Source organism: Dioszegia hungarica, assembly GCF_025882075.1.
Source record: "Dioszegia hungarica strain PDD-24b-2 chromosome Unknown MKK02contig_25, whole genome shotgun sequence".
NCBI classification, from domain to species: Eukaryota; Fungi; Basidiomycota; class Tremellomycetes; order Tremellales; family Bulleribasidiaceae; genus Dioszegia; species Dioszegia hungarica.
The window spans coordinates 824,435-838,371 of NW_026515779.1; the positions used below are offsets into that span (position 1 = coordinate 824,435).

Below are 13,937 nucleotides of genomic sequence, written 5' to 3' on the forward strand. Positions count from 1 at the left end.
TCTACCTAACCCCCCACACATCCAGCCAACATGCCTACGTGAGTTCCCCTACCGCCCCTCCCCCGCTGTCGGACGCAGCGTCGCTCCCGCTTTTTCCTCGCCGCATAGCATAATACAATTTCGCATACTGACCCAAACAGCGTCCGCACCTTCAAGTCCTTCCTCCTCGGTCTCCTCCTCGTCGTAGCATACTGCTCCTTCGTCCTCAACATCATCCAGATCGTCAAGGTCAAGCGGGGTGGTGAGACCTACCCCGCCGCGGTCGTCGCTCTCCTCGTGGCGACCCTGCTTCAGACCTTCCACTCGGTCATTCAGTTCGCCCGCGGCTCGCGCGGAAAGATGTTCGTGGCCAAGAACATTGCCATTGCGAACGGTATCCTCGCTCTCTTCGTTCTTGGTAAGTCCCCTTCTCGCTCGTAGCTATGGTCTAGCGACTGGTTGCCAAGCCCGGACCTAGAAATCCCGCATTTTCCCGATGTGCCGCCTGAAACATCACCCCTCTCCTCCCTTCTTCACCCTGCTTCTGGAGTATCCTTCACCTCAGACCGATGCTGACATACAGCCTCGGTCATCGCCACCACCGTCCTTCGCGACACCACCAACTACTGCGGCCCCGCCAACACCATCCGCAACGACTGCTCCGGTGTCCTCAAGGGCACCATGGGTCTCGGCTGGTCCACCTTTGGCCTCCAGCTCATCTACCTCGGCTTCCTCGCCTACCTCGTCAAGGGCCACGGCAACTGGAACGAGCAGCTCTGGAACATCCCCTACGTCCCCGCCGCCAACGCCGACATGGACAAGGCTCCCGCTCACTAAGCTACTCGCTGGCGTTAAAGGAGGAAGGGGTGTATCGGGCGTGTGGGGAGAACGGTGCGAGCAGAGAGAGGGGCCGGTCAGATCTATCAGAATGTGGAGCCCGCTGTGCATCTTTAAAAGTGCACAGATGTAGCGACTATTCTGGTGGAACGGCTCGGGTCAGGGAGGAGCATAGAGTAGGGCGGCATAGACACAGACAGGCAGATATCAATCGTGGCATTCTTTCACACCCTACCCTCACATTCATACCTCTTTTAACTCTAGCGAAGTGCAGCATATAATCGTGTTTGACTACTTCTGCGTGCCATGTCAGAATGTGCCGCATTTCATGTCGTCCTGCTGACGGTCTGATTACAGTCTGGTCTGAGACTGATAGTGCGGGTTGCAAGCATAGATGGCCCTGACGATGAAGTCTGCTTGACGAAAACATCCTCGCATTCCTAAGCCTACACTGCGACCCCATGATCCCATACAAACCTCGTCGTCCCCTCATTCATCCCTCTCCGTCTCTTCCTCTCCTCCTCCTTCTCCTGCGCCTCAATCACGCCCATCTCGCCCCCTTCATCCCCCCACTCTGGCGCTCCATCCACCTCCATCCCATCCCCGTCCCCCGGCCCTACCGGGGCCCTCTCCCGCAGATACACCTTCATCTCCGTCAGTGTCTGCACTGTCCAGTACGCGGGGAGCCGGAACGCAGTATTGGCGATACTGCTCCGGATGGCCGCTGATGCTGATGTGGACGCGGAGGGATCGGAAGGGGCACTGGGGGCGTCTCTCGGGGAGGTAGGCGAGGGGGTCAGGGCGTGTTGCGGATCCGAGGGCGGCGTGGAGAGGATGGTTATGTGCAGGTCGAGCGTGGATTGGGCGATAGCTGAGAGTCAGCTTGGGTCTCTTGCGAGTGTACACCCTCGAACCAGAAGTTAAAAGGACGCACCGTTCACCTCGGCAGCCGAGGCATGCATATCCTGCTCCCAGGATCCTGCCGTACCCATAATCGCTGCGAGGCGGCGCCAGGTCTGATCTGGCGAATTGTCAGGTGTTGCGCCTGAAGCGGATGGCAACTCCTCCTGGTCGTGCGGTCTGGGCTCGGCGAGTGTGAGTAGGGCGCAGGCGTATATCGAGCCGAGAGCTATCGTATGGGCCGGGTAGGAGAGGGAGACGGGCGTTCTGTAACTGAGTCGCAGTCAGCATTTGTCTCGAGCAAATCAGTGAGGGGACGAGCAGGACATACCAGTCCACTGCTGTCCGCCAGGCAGCCATCGTCGTCTCCTTGCTCACTGAGCATCAGCGCTGTCCAGCACACCTCCTCCAAGCTGTCCAGAACCCACTCTTCAGCCGCTTCGCAATCTTAACGACCCACCCCAACCCACCACCGACCGCAAACCGGAAGCACACACTCTCCAACACCAGCCGCTCAATCCCCAATACCCTCCCGCGCTCCGCTTCGAGCGCGGCCACGTCCACGAGGGCAGGATCAAGGACGCCGCCTTTGCGTTGTGCGATGAGGTGCGGGTACCGGAGGGGATACGAGGCGAGGATAATGTCCCGTGGCTTTTTGAGGGTGTCGTGCAGCTTGGAAGAGACGTAAAGGGTTGCGAGGGAGACGTCCCGGGTTGTTAGCTGGGCTGCGCTAGGCTCGTCGGAGGTGGGCGTGTGGGAAGAAAGACGAGAGGGACAGGGGCAGAGAGGAGGACAGATAAGAGGAGGGAGAACATACCATGTAGTTGTGGTCTTTGTATGGAAAGTACAGGTGGAACCGTATATATAGCATCTGGGCTGTAGCGATCGTGCCTCTCGGACTACGGCGTCAGCTCGTTTACTTCGGCCGAGCATGAAGCTCGAGTCCTTGCCATCCCCGACCAGCGTGACCAGACATGAGATCCACGAGATGTCTCATAGCCCACAAGAGAAGGCAGAAACTCACAATCCACATCGTACGCCGACCGCATCGATAAATCCACACGCCTGCTGCCGTCCCCTCTCTTCCCTAGCCACACTCAGCTTCCCGCGCTGCTTGGCCGACAAGCGCTCTATCTCTCGTGCAGAGAAGTAAGGACGGTATTTCTGGACGTGCGGGGACGAGGCAGAAGCGGCACCGTCATAGCCAGTAGAGGAGGAGGCGGTCGTGGAGGTCGAGGTGGAGAGACGGGGCGTGAATGCGGCGTTCATCTTGCGACTGCGTGGATGTTGGAGCGGAGGATCTGGTGCTGCGTGCTAAGCAAATGAGCGGTTGAGCGGCTCGGACGCTACGCTTGGCGTGGCTATCTGGATGGTATGGAGAGATGAAGTGAGATTGAGGTGAAGATGGGTGTAGCTTTTCGCATTTATTGGTGGTGGAGGCGACGAGACGAGGAATGGTCAGGCAGAAGGACTGAGTATATACTGATGTGTGGCTCAAGGATAGCCAAGCTATGCATATGGCTAGTGGCTAATAAGGCTAGTGATAGTATACAAACTCTTCAAGACATCTTCCGACATGTACCGCCCCACCCGCCCTTAGCGCCCCCCAGTACTCCCGTTCACCGCCCCATTAGGAGGATACACCTCCGCCAGTCCTTGTCTTGGGTAAGGTACCTCCCCTCCCCCTCCTCCTCCGCCGCCTCCGTTCGCGGCCCCAGCACCGCCGTTACCATTGGAGATACCACTGACCGAACCATACGGCGGATGCCCAGTCCCATTCGCATGGATGATGTGCCCCTCCTTCCCTGGCCCTATTCCTTTGACGGACGGGTCGTACGCCAGGCGCATGATGCCCGAGGAGACGAGGTAGTCGAATATCCGGCCAGACTTGTTGACGTCGATCTTGAGCATTTTTCTGCGGCAGGTGTCAGCGAGGATCGCTAAACGCTAACAGGATCTTTAGGTCGCTGAGATAGGGCACACTCACCTCGCCTCTCGCCGCTTCAAGTGTCCATGCCTTCTCTCATTCTCCCGGAGATACAGCTCCTTCATCGCCAGATACGGCTTAGGCAGTATCCGTAGACTAGAGCACAGCGCTTGTTCGCCCTCCGTGAGCAGGTCGAGGGACTGCGAGTTGGCGAGGTTGAGGGGAGCGACTGAAGGTGTCGGCTGCAAGTCACAACTCAAACGGAGTCTACAGGGGATGAAGCTCACCGGGTCGTCTCGGTGCACCCTTTGGCGTGTCCCGCCCAGACTTATCATGCGGCGGTGGCGTGCCATGCAAGAACCTGTTTTGGCCCGCGTTTGTCCGGGCACCCGAGATGATCGCTTCGACGCGCTCGCGGGGTGCGAGGCCTATCGGCTTGTATCCCGCCTGTCGTGCGTCAGCTTTCTGCTGTCTCTATGCCCTGGGGTGTAGACCGAAGAGGAGAAATTGAGTAGCTTACGCGTGTGATCTTGGCCTGATCGTATACTTCTGCCTCGGCAGCAGTCGTGATCCCCATCCGGCGATACTCTTGCAGCTCTGCAATCCGCTTCCGCAGGTTCTGCTCGACTAGGTGTATCAGCTTGAACTCCCCTTCTACGAGAGGCACCAGGGATCGACGAGCTCACCTATCAAGCCTTCCGTGAGGACCTCGAAATCCTCTGCCGTCTGCAATTTTGCAAATACCTTGTACCGATGTATAAGGTCTCTTTCTTCCCTCGGCCTCCGTCGCTCCGCCGCTTGTATCTGGGCCGTCAGATACATCTACCCCTTCTCATCTGCGGCACTACTCTGCCGGAGACGTGTACTCACCCGCTTGTGCTCCGTCAACCCCCGATCGAATATAATCTCCTTGGCCTCCTCCCTCTTGTCGAGCTTACTAAAGTAAATCTCGAGCAATGCGAGCTTGACATCCAGCTCGTCCTCATCTTCCACCTCGAACAGTGGCTCCTCCTTGGCCTTTTCTTTCCCCTTGTCCACCTTAGTCGGGCTCACACCTTTCCCATTTCCATTCGGTCCTTCCTCCCCACGTCCAAGCCCATTGACTCCAACCCCCTCACCCGCTGCCGGGGCGACATCCGCCATGCGGCTGATATCTGGCTTGACGTCCGCCTCAGCGTCCACGTCAATCGCTTCCTCCTTGACCTCTCCCGACCCCTTCTCCACCTTGACGACCACCTTCTCCTCCCCGTCTCCTTTGGCTTCCTTCTCCGTTCCACCCTTCTTCTCTCCCTTGGCCCCATCGCCATCCGCCCCATCTACCTCTTCCTCCTCCTCGGCCGGATCCTCGTCCGGCACCGGCACCGGAGCAGACTCGGGCTGCTCATCCCCTCCATAGCGCCAGACCAAGCCAAACTCTAGATCCTTCACCGCCATCTCGGCCTCATTCTCCACCTCGTGCTCGAACTCGAGACGGCCGGGCATGAATCCAGCGACTTCGTGGTTGGTCGGTGCGGAGACGAGGGGGCCGGTGGGTGGCGGGAGAGCTGATAGGGTCAGCTTGGTTGTCTCTCGCACTGGAGATTGAGATCGTGGCAGCTTACTTTGAGGTTTCCGCATTTCCTCTATTCTGGCTTTCTTGCGAGCTTGCCATTCGTCTGCGTCAACCGAGAACTCCGCATTCATCGGCTACAGGGTCAGCTGATGCCGGTATGTATTCATGGGCATGATGGAGCTGACATACCGGCATGAACTCCCTCTTCCTCTTCTGCCCCTCTTCCCCTCCCTCCATCTCCACATCCCCACTCCTCTCTACTTTGACTTCACTCTTCCGCTCCTCCCCCTTTCGAGGCAACTCCCGCCCATCCAGCCCCACCCCGAGAAACACCTCATAATAATGCTTCTCGCACTCCTCCTTCGTCCTCGTCCCGATATACCCTGCGACCTCTAACCAGTTCCCCAGACCGAAAGTAATCAGGCCGGAGATAAGGAGGAGCTCCTCGTCTGCGCCCCAGTCGGGGGAGAAGATCGGCGTGGAGAGGTATTCCTGCTCGTCAGCTTGACCGACTGGAGGAAGCGAGAGCGCGAGAAGCTGACCTCGACGCGGTAATCGTGCCATGCCTTGTGACGCTGTCCTTCCTTCCCTTCGCAGAAGCAGGAAGGGCAGAGGTCTACGTCCCGGCAGGCTTCGTCGGCGCACTTGAAACGGACGGTACTATGGGTGATATCGAGGTGGCCTGCATTGTGAGCTGCACTTCCTTCACCTCAAGTCAGGAAGCTTAAGCTTACAAAAGTCGCAGGTGACCTTGATTCCCGGTTCGATCCCTGAGTATATAAGCTGGTTGTCCAAGTCAAGTCAAACCAAGCACGTCGACACCTGGACAAGTGACTTACCGACTCGCTCTTCGGGCTTGGTCGGGTCGACCCGATTCCGCCGCTGAGTGATGGTCATCCTCCCTGAGAGATTCTCGGAAGAAGGAAGAGTCCAGGCCGGGGCTCAAGCTCAGGAAGGGCCCTTGCGCCCAAGCAGGCAGTCAGGTTCAGCCTTCCTTGGCGCGATGAGCCTTCAGCCGCGCAGCGTGCGGCCTTCCACCGCCCTCGCTGTACCCTATCGCCTGGAGCCCCGCAGATACTGAGGATACTCTGAGCACTGTAAGCTATCCTTCGGAGCCGGGTTGCCGTAGAACTCGAGGGAGGACGTGTTCGGACGTCGGCCGAAGAAGCCCTCCTCTCGCTGGAGTATACAGTCCAACCCGAAGCGTCCTGCGCGTTTTTGGCTTCAGGATCGGAAGACTCGCACTGCGACTTCGCTGCTGTATGAGCGGTAATATGTATAGACAAAGAAGGGTTATGTATATGGGTATGAGTATGAGGTACAATCCAAAGGCAACTTGGACTTGACCGTTGACGAGTTCGGCGGTCTCGGCGGTGACGGCAGGCACGGCGATCGCCGAGTAACGGAGTTCCCAACGGATGCCCGTGAATGAGGCATGTGGGACTGGGCGGGCTTCCAAGCTCGAGCTCTCCCCAAGGCTCTCCCCCTTCTCCTTCCCTCTACGTACATTAGCCCCGCTCATACATCAGGTGTGGCTGCGCGCTCATAGGATAGGGGAGGCGCATATTGTCGCCGTCCAGAAATCCTGGTCAAAAAGGTTGGGAAACGAAGGCGTTAGCGGTAGAGCCGAGACCTATCATGTCGATGCTCGACGATTGTGAGCTTCCTCTTTCCCGGCGACAGCACGAGCATAGCTGACCAGTAGTCGTCGAGTCCTCAGCCGGGCCTTCATCTATTCAGCGCGGTGGCGGTCCATCTGCCTACTCTCGTAGCAATACAGCTGCGAAGCCCTCGGCCGGGAACGATTTCAACGATGTCGAGTATGAGGGGTTCGAGGTGGACGACGAGGACGAGCCGGACGAGGATGCCGGGATGGTCCAAGCGGTACGTAGCTAATATTCGTACACTTTGCGGCAAGAGCTGACGCTATAGCTCGAGACAGGCTTCATCCCCTCCTCTCGCCTTCAGACCTCCCTTCCACCTCTCTTCTCCCTCTCCCTCGTCCAATACACCCCACCTGCCTCTATCCTCTCCCTCGTGACAGCCAACAACCTGCTCGTACTCGCCGTCCAGCCTTTGAGCGTCATCATCATCAACCTGAACAAGCCAGACGAGCTCGTCACCGTCGACCTCCCCCGGCCCGCTACGGACAAAAGCAACGCCGCGCCTATAATACCCGTCATCCAGAAGCTGTTCATCGACCCCTCAGCTCGACATCTTCTCATCACCACGGATACCGGTGACACCTTCTACCTCCCCATCAGCCCCGGCAATGCCGCTATACAATCCCGCAGGCCCCGGCCACTCCGGCTACGAGCAGCAATCACCGCTGTGGCCTGGTCCCCCTTTTCCGGGCCCGCGAGCGATACGTCTGTCGCAGACGGAGTGCCGGCCAAGCAAGACGCTATCACTCCACCAGCAACAGATGTCCTGCTAGGTACATCCAGCGGCCAGATCCTCTCATTGCCATTACCGCCCCAGGACGATATCTTCAAATCGGTCTCGATATCCATGTCGAAGCCGCTCGAGCGGGATCTGCAGATTTTGTACGCTTTGCAGGATCAGCAGCCGATTACGGGGGTAGCGTTTGGGTTTTGGGCAGAGACGGATAGGAAGGGGAAGAAGAAGGCTTGGGTGGTATTCACCACGAAGGAGAGGGTGTACGAGGTACAAGGCATTGTGTCGAGTACGAGTACGGGTGGGAAGAGCGGAGGATGGGCGGAAGAGGTCTTCAAGCCTGTCAGAGAAAGCACGCCGAGTGAGTCCGAGGCGATTTCAAGGAGAGAACGAGCTGACATGAGTAGAGTTCCAAGAGCTCCCAGGAGATCCACCGTCTTCCGAATTACGGCTATACTCTGCTGTATCCGATAGTACAGGTAGCGGCCGACTAGCCCCACCTTCCGCTTTCGCCTGGATAACAGGTCCGTCGGCTCCGCACTAATCCCACAGTCCACAGCTGATATCTCAGGTCCCGGTCTCTATACATCCCCCTTATCCTCAACCTACGTCCCCGAAATCCTCACCAAACCCTCGCTTCTCCCGTACCCTTCTTCCTCCCCCTCATCGTCCGCTCCCGTCTTTTCCCGCTCTGCCACCTCCCCCGACTCATCCTCTATCCCCCTTTCGGCACTCATCACGCAATATCACTACCTCCTTCTCTACCCCACACGTATCGTTGGGATATCACGGGAAGAGGAGAAGGTGGTATGGGACGAGATGCTCCCCTTGACGGGGAATGAGCGGGCCATAGGCCTAAGTGGGGATCCGGTGGGACAGACGTTCTGGATTTATACGGATAAGAGTATCTTGGAGGTGCTTGTTAGGGTGGAAGATCGGGATGTGTGGAGGGCGAAGTTGAGTAAAGGGGACTTTGAGGAGGCTTTGACGTTTACACATGTGAGTATCAGCTGAGCAGATTGTTTTCTTGGCAAGTCCATCCAGCTGATTGTGTAGTCGAAGGCACAGCAGGATATAGTGCTGTCTCGCCAAGGAGACGCGCTATTTGAAGAAGGTCGCTTCATCCAGTCCGCTCAAGCTTTCGCCAAGTCCAGCCGGAGCTTCGAATACGTCACGCTCAAATTTGTCGACGTGGACGAGCGGGACGCCTTGAGGATATACCTCTCGGACCGACTAGACTTACTAGACAAGAGGGTACGCGACAGCTACCTTGGCTCGTATGAAGAGAGCATAGTAACTGACATGGTAGGATCGAACACAGCGGATGATGCTCGCTACCTGGCTTATCGAGATTTACCTTTCCAAGTGCAACGACCTGGAAGATATCGTTGCAGCCGAGTCGGCGGTGTCCGACGTGGAGAGCCTGAGTGTTGAGCGGCAGATCATGGAAGAGGATATTCGGAACTTCATGACGACCTATCAGGTGAGCTATTATGGCCGTTCGCTCAGTCCGGAGGGTATAGCTTACAGTGCAGAATGACCTGGACGCCAAGGTTGTCTACGAGCTGATATTGAGTCATGGAAGAGAGGACCTGTATCTGTTCTATGCGGGGTTGATGCGGGATCATGGGAAGGTGGTCGAGCACTGGGTGACGGAGGAGGCGTGGAGCCGAGCGATCGATATCTTGAACCGGCAGGTCAGTTAAAACGAGCGTCAAGATGGAAACGATAGCTGATCAATCAGGACTCTCTCGACCTGTACTACCGCTTCGCCTCGGTCCTCATGCAGAATGCGCCAAAAGAAACGGTCGACTCGTGGCTTCGACGTCCCACACTATCGCCTCGCCGCCTTATACCCGCCTTACTACAACGCCCGACCAAATCTGGCTCCTCGGCAGTCAACGACCACGCCATCCGATACCTCTCCACCGTAGTCTTCCAGCAACAATCCACAGATACGACCATTCACAACCTCCTCCTTACCCTCCACGCCACCTCCAAAACAAACGACGGACTCCTCCTCAAATTCCTCTCGGTATGTCCGGACGACCCGCTCACTGAGCGGCCATACTATGATCTCGACTATGCGCTGCGGGTATGCAAGGCCCACGGTCAGATACAGGCTTGCGTGCATATATACTCAAAGATGGGGATGTACGAGTCGAGTGTGGATCTGGCGCTGCAGAAGGGGGATCTGGAGCTGGCGAAGATCAATGCGGATCGGCCGGAGGATGATGATGTCCTCCGAAGGAAGTTGTGGTTGAAGATTGCAAAGTATGTGGTACAGGAGCAAAAGGACATTAAGAGGTGAGCTTTCACATGCAGTAGGCAGTATGCTCGGATCAAGCTGACTCATTTAGCGCCATGAGATTCCTCGAATCCACCGACCTCCTCAAAATCGAAGATATCCTCCCCTTCTTCCCGGATTTTGTTGTCATTGACGACTTCAAGGCCGAGATCTGTACGGCACTCGAGCAGTACGCTTCGCGCATCGACGAGCTCCGGGCCGAGATGGACGAGGCGACGCAAAGTGCCGAATCGATCAAGCGAGATATAGAGGGATTGTCGAATCGCTTCGTCACTGTCGAAGCGGGGGACAAGTGCTGGCGGTGTGGATTGGGGTTGTTGAGTCGGCAATTCTACGTGTTTCCTTGTCAACATACCTTCCATGCGGATTGTATGATCAGTATGGTGAGCTAAAAACCCTTGCACATCGTAATGGACTGGGCAAGAAGCTGACGTCCCAGGCGATGGAGTTCCTCCCTGCCCCTGCTCTCCGGCGGATCCTACACCTCCAGACCGAATTAGTCAAGCAAGACGCCTCGTCCAGCCGTATCCTCCTCTCCCAGAACTTCCCATCCACCCTTAATTCCTCTACACCGTCGGGAACGACCCGCTCCAAGATCACCTCGGGCAACACAGCGACCGACCTCCTCCTGGGCATCACAGGCCGGAACGCCCTTCTCGCCGCTGGTGACAAACTCCGGGATCTCATTATCCCCGATGCGCTCGCGCAGGCTGTTACGGCCGTGGGCTCGACGGTGGTGAGTGGAGTGACGGGCGTAGGGGGCACGGAGAAGAAGAAGTCAAAGAAGGAGAGGGATAGGGAGGATGCGAGGACGGAAGTGGCGAGGAAGGAGCTGGATGAGCTTGTGGCGGGTGTGTGTCCTTTGTGTGAAGGGGCGGTGATGGGGCTGGATAGGCCGTTCGTCAAGGAAGGTGAGGCATTGGGGGATTGGGCAGTATAGGGAAAATGGGGGGTGGAAGTGGGAATGGGGCGGGACGGATATCTAGTTGTCATCATGCACTTGCAGCAGGCTGTATATTCTTTGTCTCGCAGTTGTAGTCGCCTCGAGATCTCGCTTCAGGCCAATCAGCCTGGCTGGAGACCTCCCTTGCATCAGACTAGCGCAGAAGGCTGTAGAAGGTGTCTGTGCGCCGGATCCTGAAACAGCTTCTGCGCACAGACCGTGTCGCCACCCAGCCAAACGGCCCGTGCGCGTGACTGTCTTTACTTCTTCTTCTTCTCCCTCTCACACCTCATTCCTCCACTATACATACCTTTTCTCCTTCTTACATCTCTTGTTCATCTTCTTATCCTCTAGTCCACCTTCTTGGCACCGTACCCACCCTAGCGGTCGGTAGAGCCCCCTCCATCTTCCGGTCGGCGTCGAGCAGAGCTCGCTCGGCCTCCTTCGCTCCAGCTTGATCCCGGTCGATCTCCCTTACCTTCCTATATCTCTTCCCACCCTCCGGCCTCCCATCCATCGGAGGTACCGCTATAGCCTCACAGCTGGGCTCCCGCTCTCTTCATCATACCGTCCCTACCTCAGCAGCTTCGGCCGGTGTCCTCTTGGCGCATGATCATGTCCAAGGACCTACCTGAGCTTCCCGAGGATGGAGTCACGCCGCGGACATTGATGACAAAGATAGGCGCATGGACGCTGGGACATACACTAGGTCGAGGAGCATATGGTGAGTGTGTCTCCTGTCGCGCACCGTCCATGCTTCGATGGCCTTCTCAGCTGTAGTGGACTTATGGAGGGGCTTCTTACCTACAACGAGCACAGAAGCTGACTCTCCCAGCTCATGTCCGACTGGCGACCCACGACAGCGGCTATGTATCCGCCTGCAAGATCCTCCCCGCCCTCCATCGACCCATCGCGCGCAAGGTGACTCGGGACGAGCGGATCGACGCATGCGAGGCGCACAAGGAGCTGGTGTTGCTGAAGGGTCTGGCGGGGGCGGGGTGTCCAGGTACAGCGGGACTGGAAGGAGTGATACCATATCAGGGATGGAAGTGAGCTGCTTCTACTATCCGGACTTGATGATCAGCACGAAACAGCTCACGAATGCAGCTTCATCTTCCTCACCATGTACCCCTCCTCCGCGGCCGCCATTCCCAACTTCCCCAATCACCGCATCGCCTTCTTCCGGCGACTCCTCCTGTCCGTTCAAGCCATACATGATCTCGATATCTCGCACGAAGATCTCAAGCGCTCCAATGTCTTAGCGACGAGCGAGCTGGAGCCTGTTCTGGTGGATTTCGGGTTCGCGCACTTTGCGCCGGACGGAGGACTGGTCAGGAGTTTGGGGGGCACGATGGACTATTCAAGTCCGGAGAAGCTTGCCGTGAGCTTCCATCCGCGATACCTCCGATCGAGAGCGTCTCAAGCTGACACACCAGGACAAGCTGTACAATCCCTTTGCCAACGACATTTGGTCTCTCGGCATCCTCCTCCTGAAGCTCCTCGGTCTCCCCAGTCCCTACCGCACCAAAGAACCCGAGACCGAAGACGACTTCAAGCGCAAGGTTATCGATACCGAGCCAAACTGGACATATCTCAGCTCTATTGACGGACCGGGCCGGATCGGACAGGTCATACGCGGCATGTTGAGGCGGGATCCGCGAAAACGGTGGACCGTCAGTTGCACCTTCACGTTTCAGCTCGTTTCAGGTTTGGCGGTTGGTGGCTGACGCGTTTCAGATTCACAAGATCCTCTCGCATCACTCGATGCAGATCAACCTGCCTGACCCGCCGCCATTCATCGCCCCGTCCCTGGACCTCCCGGAGGACGTGGCGATCAATGAGGAGATCCTGCTCGACCTCGCATTCCTCGCGTTCAGCATCGGCCAATTCTTTCTGTGCGAAAGTATCGACGTCATCGCCTATTGGCTGCTAGATCCGGAACCGCATTGGTTGAAGCGGTGGGCTGGGATGCTGAGCAAATGGCAGCAGAGGGAAGAGACTCTATGGGAGGATATGCCGACGGAGACGGCTGTCAATACGCCATGGGCTAAGGGTGAGCGGGATTATCCATGTCCTCACCCAAGCAAGCTGATCGAGGTGACTTTGAGCTGACATCATTAGCCGTGCGCGGTGGTCGCTTGTCCGGAGTCGATGTCGCCAAGATAAGCCGAGCGAGCTTGAGACCACTCAAGGAGATCGTTCTGTCGCCGAAGGTAGGCTAAGGGTAGCCTTTCTTTCAGCGAGCTCACAGCTGACCATAGCAGAAGCTCAATATACCAACCACCAAACGCCCTATCCCCGCCGCTCCCGCCACTCCGCGCCGTCGAGCACCGAAACGGGCCGCGGCTCCAGCGGCGCCCAAGATACCTCGCAAGCCGCTCCAGCCCGCTGATCTCGACGAGATCCAATCGCCAAGCACGCCGATCAAGCAGTATCCTCTCGTCCCGGCGGCGAGTGCGCTGGATGATACACTACTGCCGCCAGTAGCACCTCGCAAGGCTAGGAAGGCCGAGCCAGCGTTCAAAGCTTCCTCTCCCAAGGTGATCGTGAGAACGAGGACTAGAGTTAGGCCCATGACGGATCTCACAAGGGTCAGTTTTGGAGGTCTTAAGCTTCGGAAAAGGGGTAAGGATAAAGCTGATCATCCCAGTTGGCCATTCCGCCCATTCCCCAAAATAGGCCATTGATGCCGGTCGCCGCGCCCGAAGTCGACCTCATCGACCTCCGCGATGACCCTCCTCCAGGTCCCTCTTCTTCCACAACCCTCGTTGCCACCCGCCCAGCTGTCAAGACCAAGCAGACCGCGCCCGCTAAGACTACAAGTACGACGTACGAGAAGACGGGAACCAAACCGGCCAAGTCAGCTTCATTGTGCAGTTGTAGCCTGGGTAGATTGCTGACTTGTCAGGGTACTAGTGCCGATGGACAAGGAGAATGTTCCTCCAGCCGGAGAAAGAAAAGGTGAGTCTACGGCCAAATCTAGCTGATGGCCAGGCCTGAAAGTCCCCGCTCGGAAAGACCTCAATCCGCTCCAGCCGACTCGACGCTCACCTCGCTGGGCTTGAGGGTCATATTGTAGCCATAGATTCTGGGT

At 57.4% G+C, this 13,937-nt stretch overlaps 5 protein-coding genes across 5 annotated transcripts; 3 read left to right on the forward strand and 2 right to left on the reverse strand.

The window, feature by feature from the left end:
- Window positions 1-30: 30 nt before the first annotated feature.
- Window positions 31-816, forward strand: MKK02DRAFT_30300 (uncharacterized protein; the record flags this gene model as incomplete). Its single annotated transcript, XM_053088015.1, has 3 exons — window positions 31-38; window positions 141-397; window positions 563-816. 3 exons carry the CDS (start codon window positions 31-33, stop codon window positions 814-816), a joined length of 519 nt encoding a protein of 172 aa, XP_052942282.1.
- A 446-nt stretch (window positions 817-1,262) lies between these two features.
- MKK02DRAFT_30301 (cyclin-like protein) lies at window positions 1,263-2,985 on the reverse strand (the record flags this gene model as incomplete). Its single annotated transcript, XM_053088016.1, has 6 exons — window positions 1,263-1,687; window positions 1,751-1,989; window positions 2,048-2,093; window positions 2,145-2,436; window positions 2,534-2,615; window positions 2,741-2,985. 6 exons carry the CDS (start codon window positions 2,983-2,985, stop codon window positions 1,263-1,265), a joined length of 1,329 nt encoding a protein of 442 aa, XP_052942283.1.
- A 714-nt stretch (window positions 2,986-3,699) lies between these two features.
- On the reverse strand, window positions 3,700-5,869 carry MKK02DRAFT_20124 (uncharacterized protein; the record flags this gene model as incomplete). Its single annotated transcript, XM_053086200.1, has 9 exons — window positions 3,700-3,872; window positions 3,949-4,090; window positions 4,164-4,270; window positions 4,330-4,447; window positions 4,514-4,756; window positions 5,048-5,187; window positions 5,245-5,329; window positions 5,517-5,687; window positions 5,738-5,869. Coding segments are annotated over 9 exons (1,311 nt in total), but the record flags the coding sequence as incomplete, so codon positions are not given.
- A 964-nt stretch (window positions 5,870-6,833) lies between these two features.
- Window positions 6,834-10,840, forward strand: MKK02DRAFT_35377 (Pep3/Vps18/deep orange family-domain-containing protein; the record flags this gene model as incomplete). The annotated part of the gene is made up of 11 exons (XM_053089164.1): window positions 6,834-6,852; window positions 6,901-7,079; window positions 7,128-7,953; window positions 8,000-8,116; window positions 8,164-8,591; window positions 8,649-8,846; window positions 8,902-9,075; window positions 9,128-9,289; window positions 9,337-9,899; window positions 9,953-10,283; window positions 10,340-10,840. The coding sequence occupies 11 exons, from the start codon at window positions 6,834-6,836 to the stop codon at window positions 10,838-10,840; spliced, it is 3,498 nt and encodes a 1,165-aa protein (XP_052942285.1).
- Window positions 10,841-11,458: 618 nt separating this feature from the next.
- On the forward strand, window positions 11,459-13,908 carry MKK02DRAFT_40811 (kinase-like domain-containing protein; the record flags this gene model as incomplete). Its single annotated transcript, XM_053091283.1, has 10 exons — window positions 11,459-11,567; window positions 11,679-11,892; window positions 11,951-12,224; window positions 12,280-12,516; window positions 12,581-12,896; window positions 12,965-13,056; window positions 13,105-13,389; window positions 13,494-13,702; window positions 13,752-13,804; window positions 13,838-13,908. The coding sequence occupies 10 exons, from the start codon at window positions 11,459-11,461 to the stop codon at window positions 13,906-13,908; spliced, it is 1,860 nt and encodes a 619-aa protein (XP_052942286.1).
- Between the last annotated feature and the right edge of the window lie 29 nt (window positions 13,909-13,937).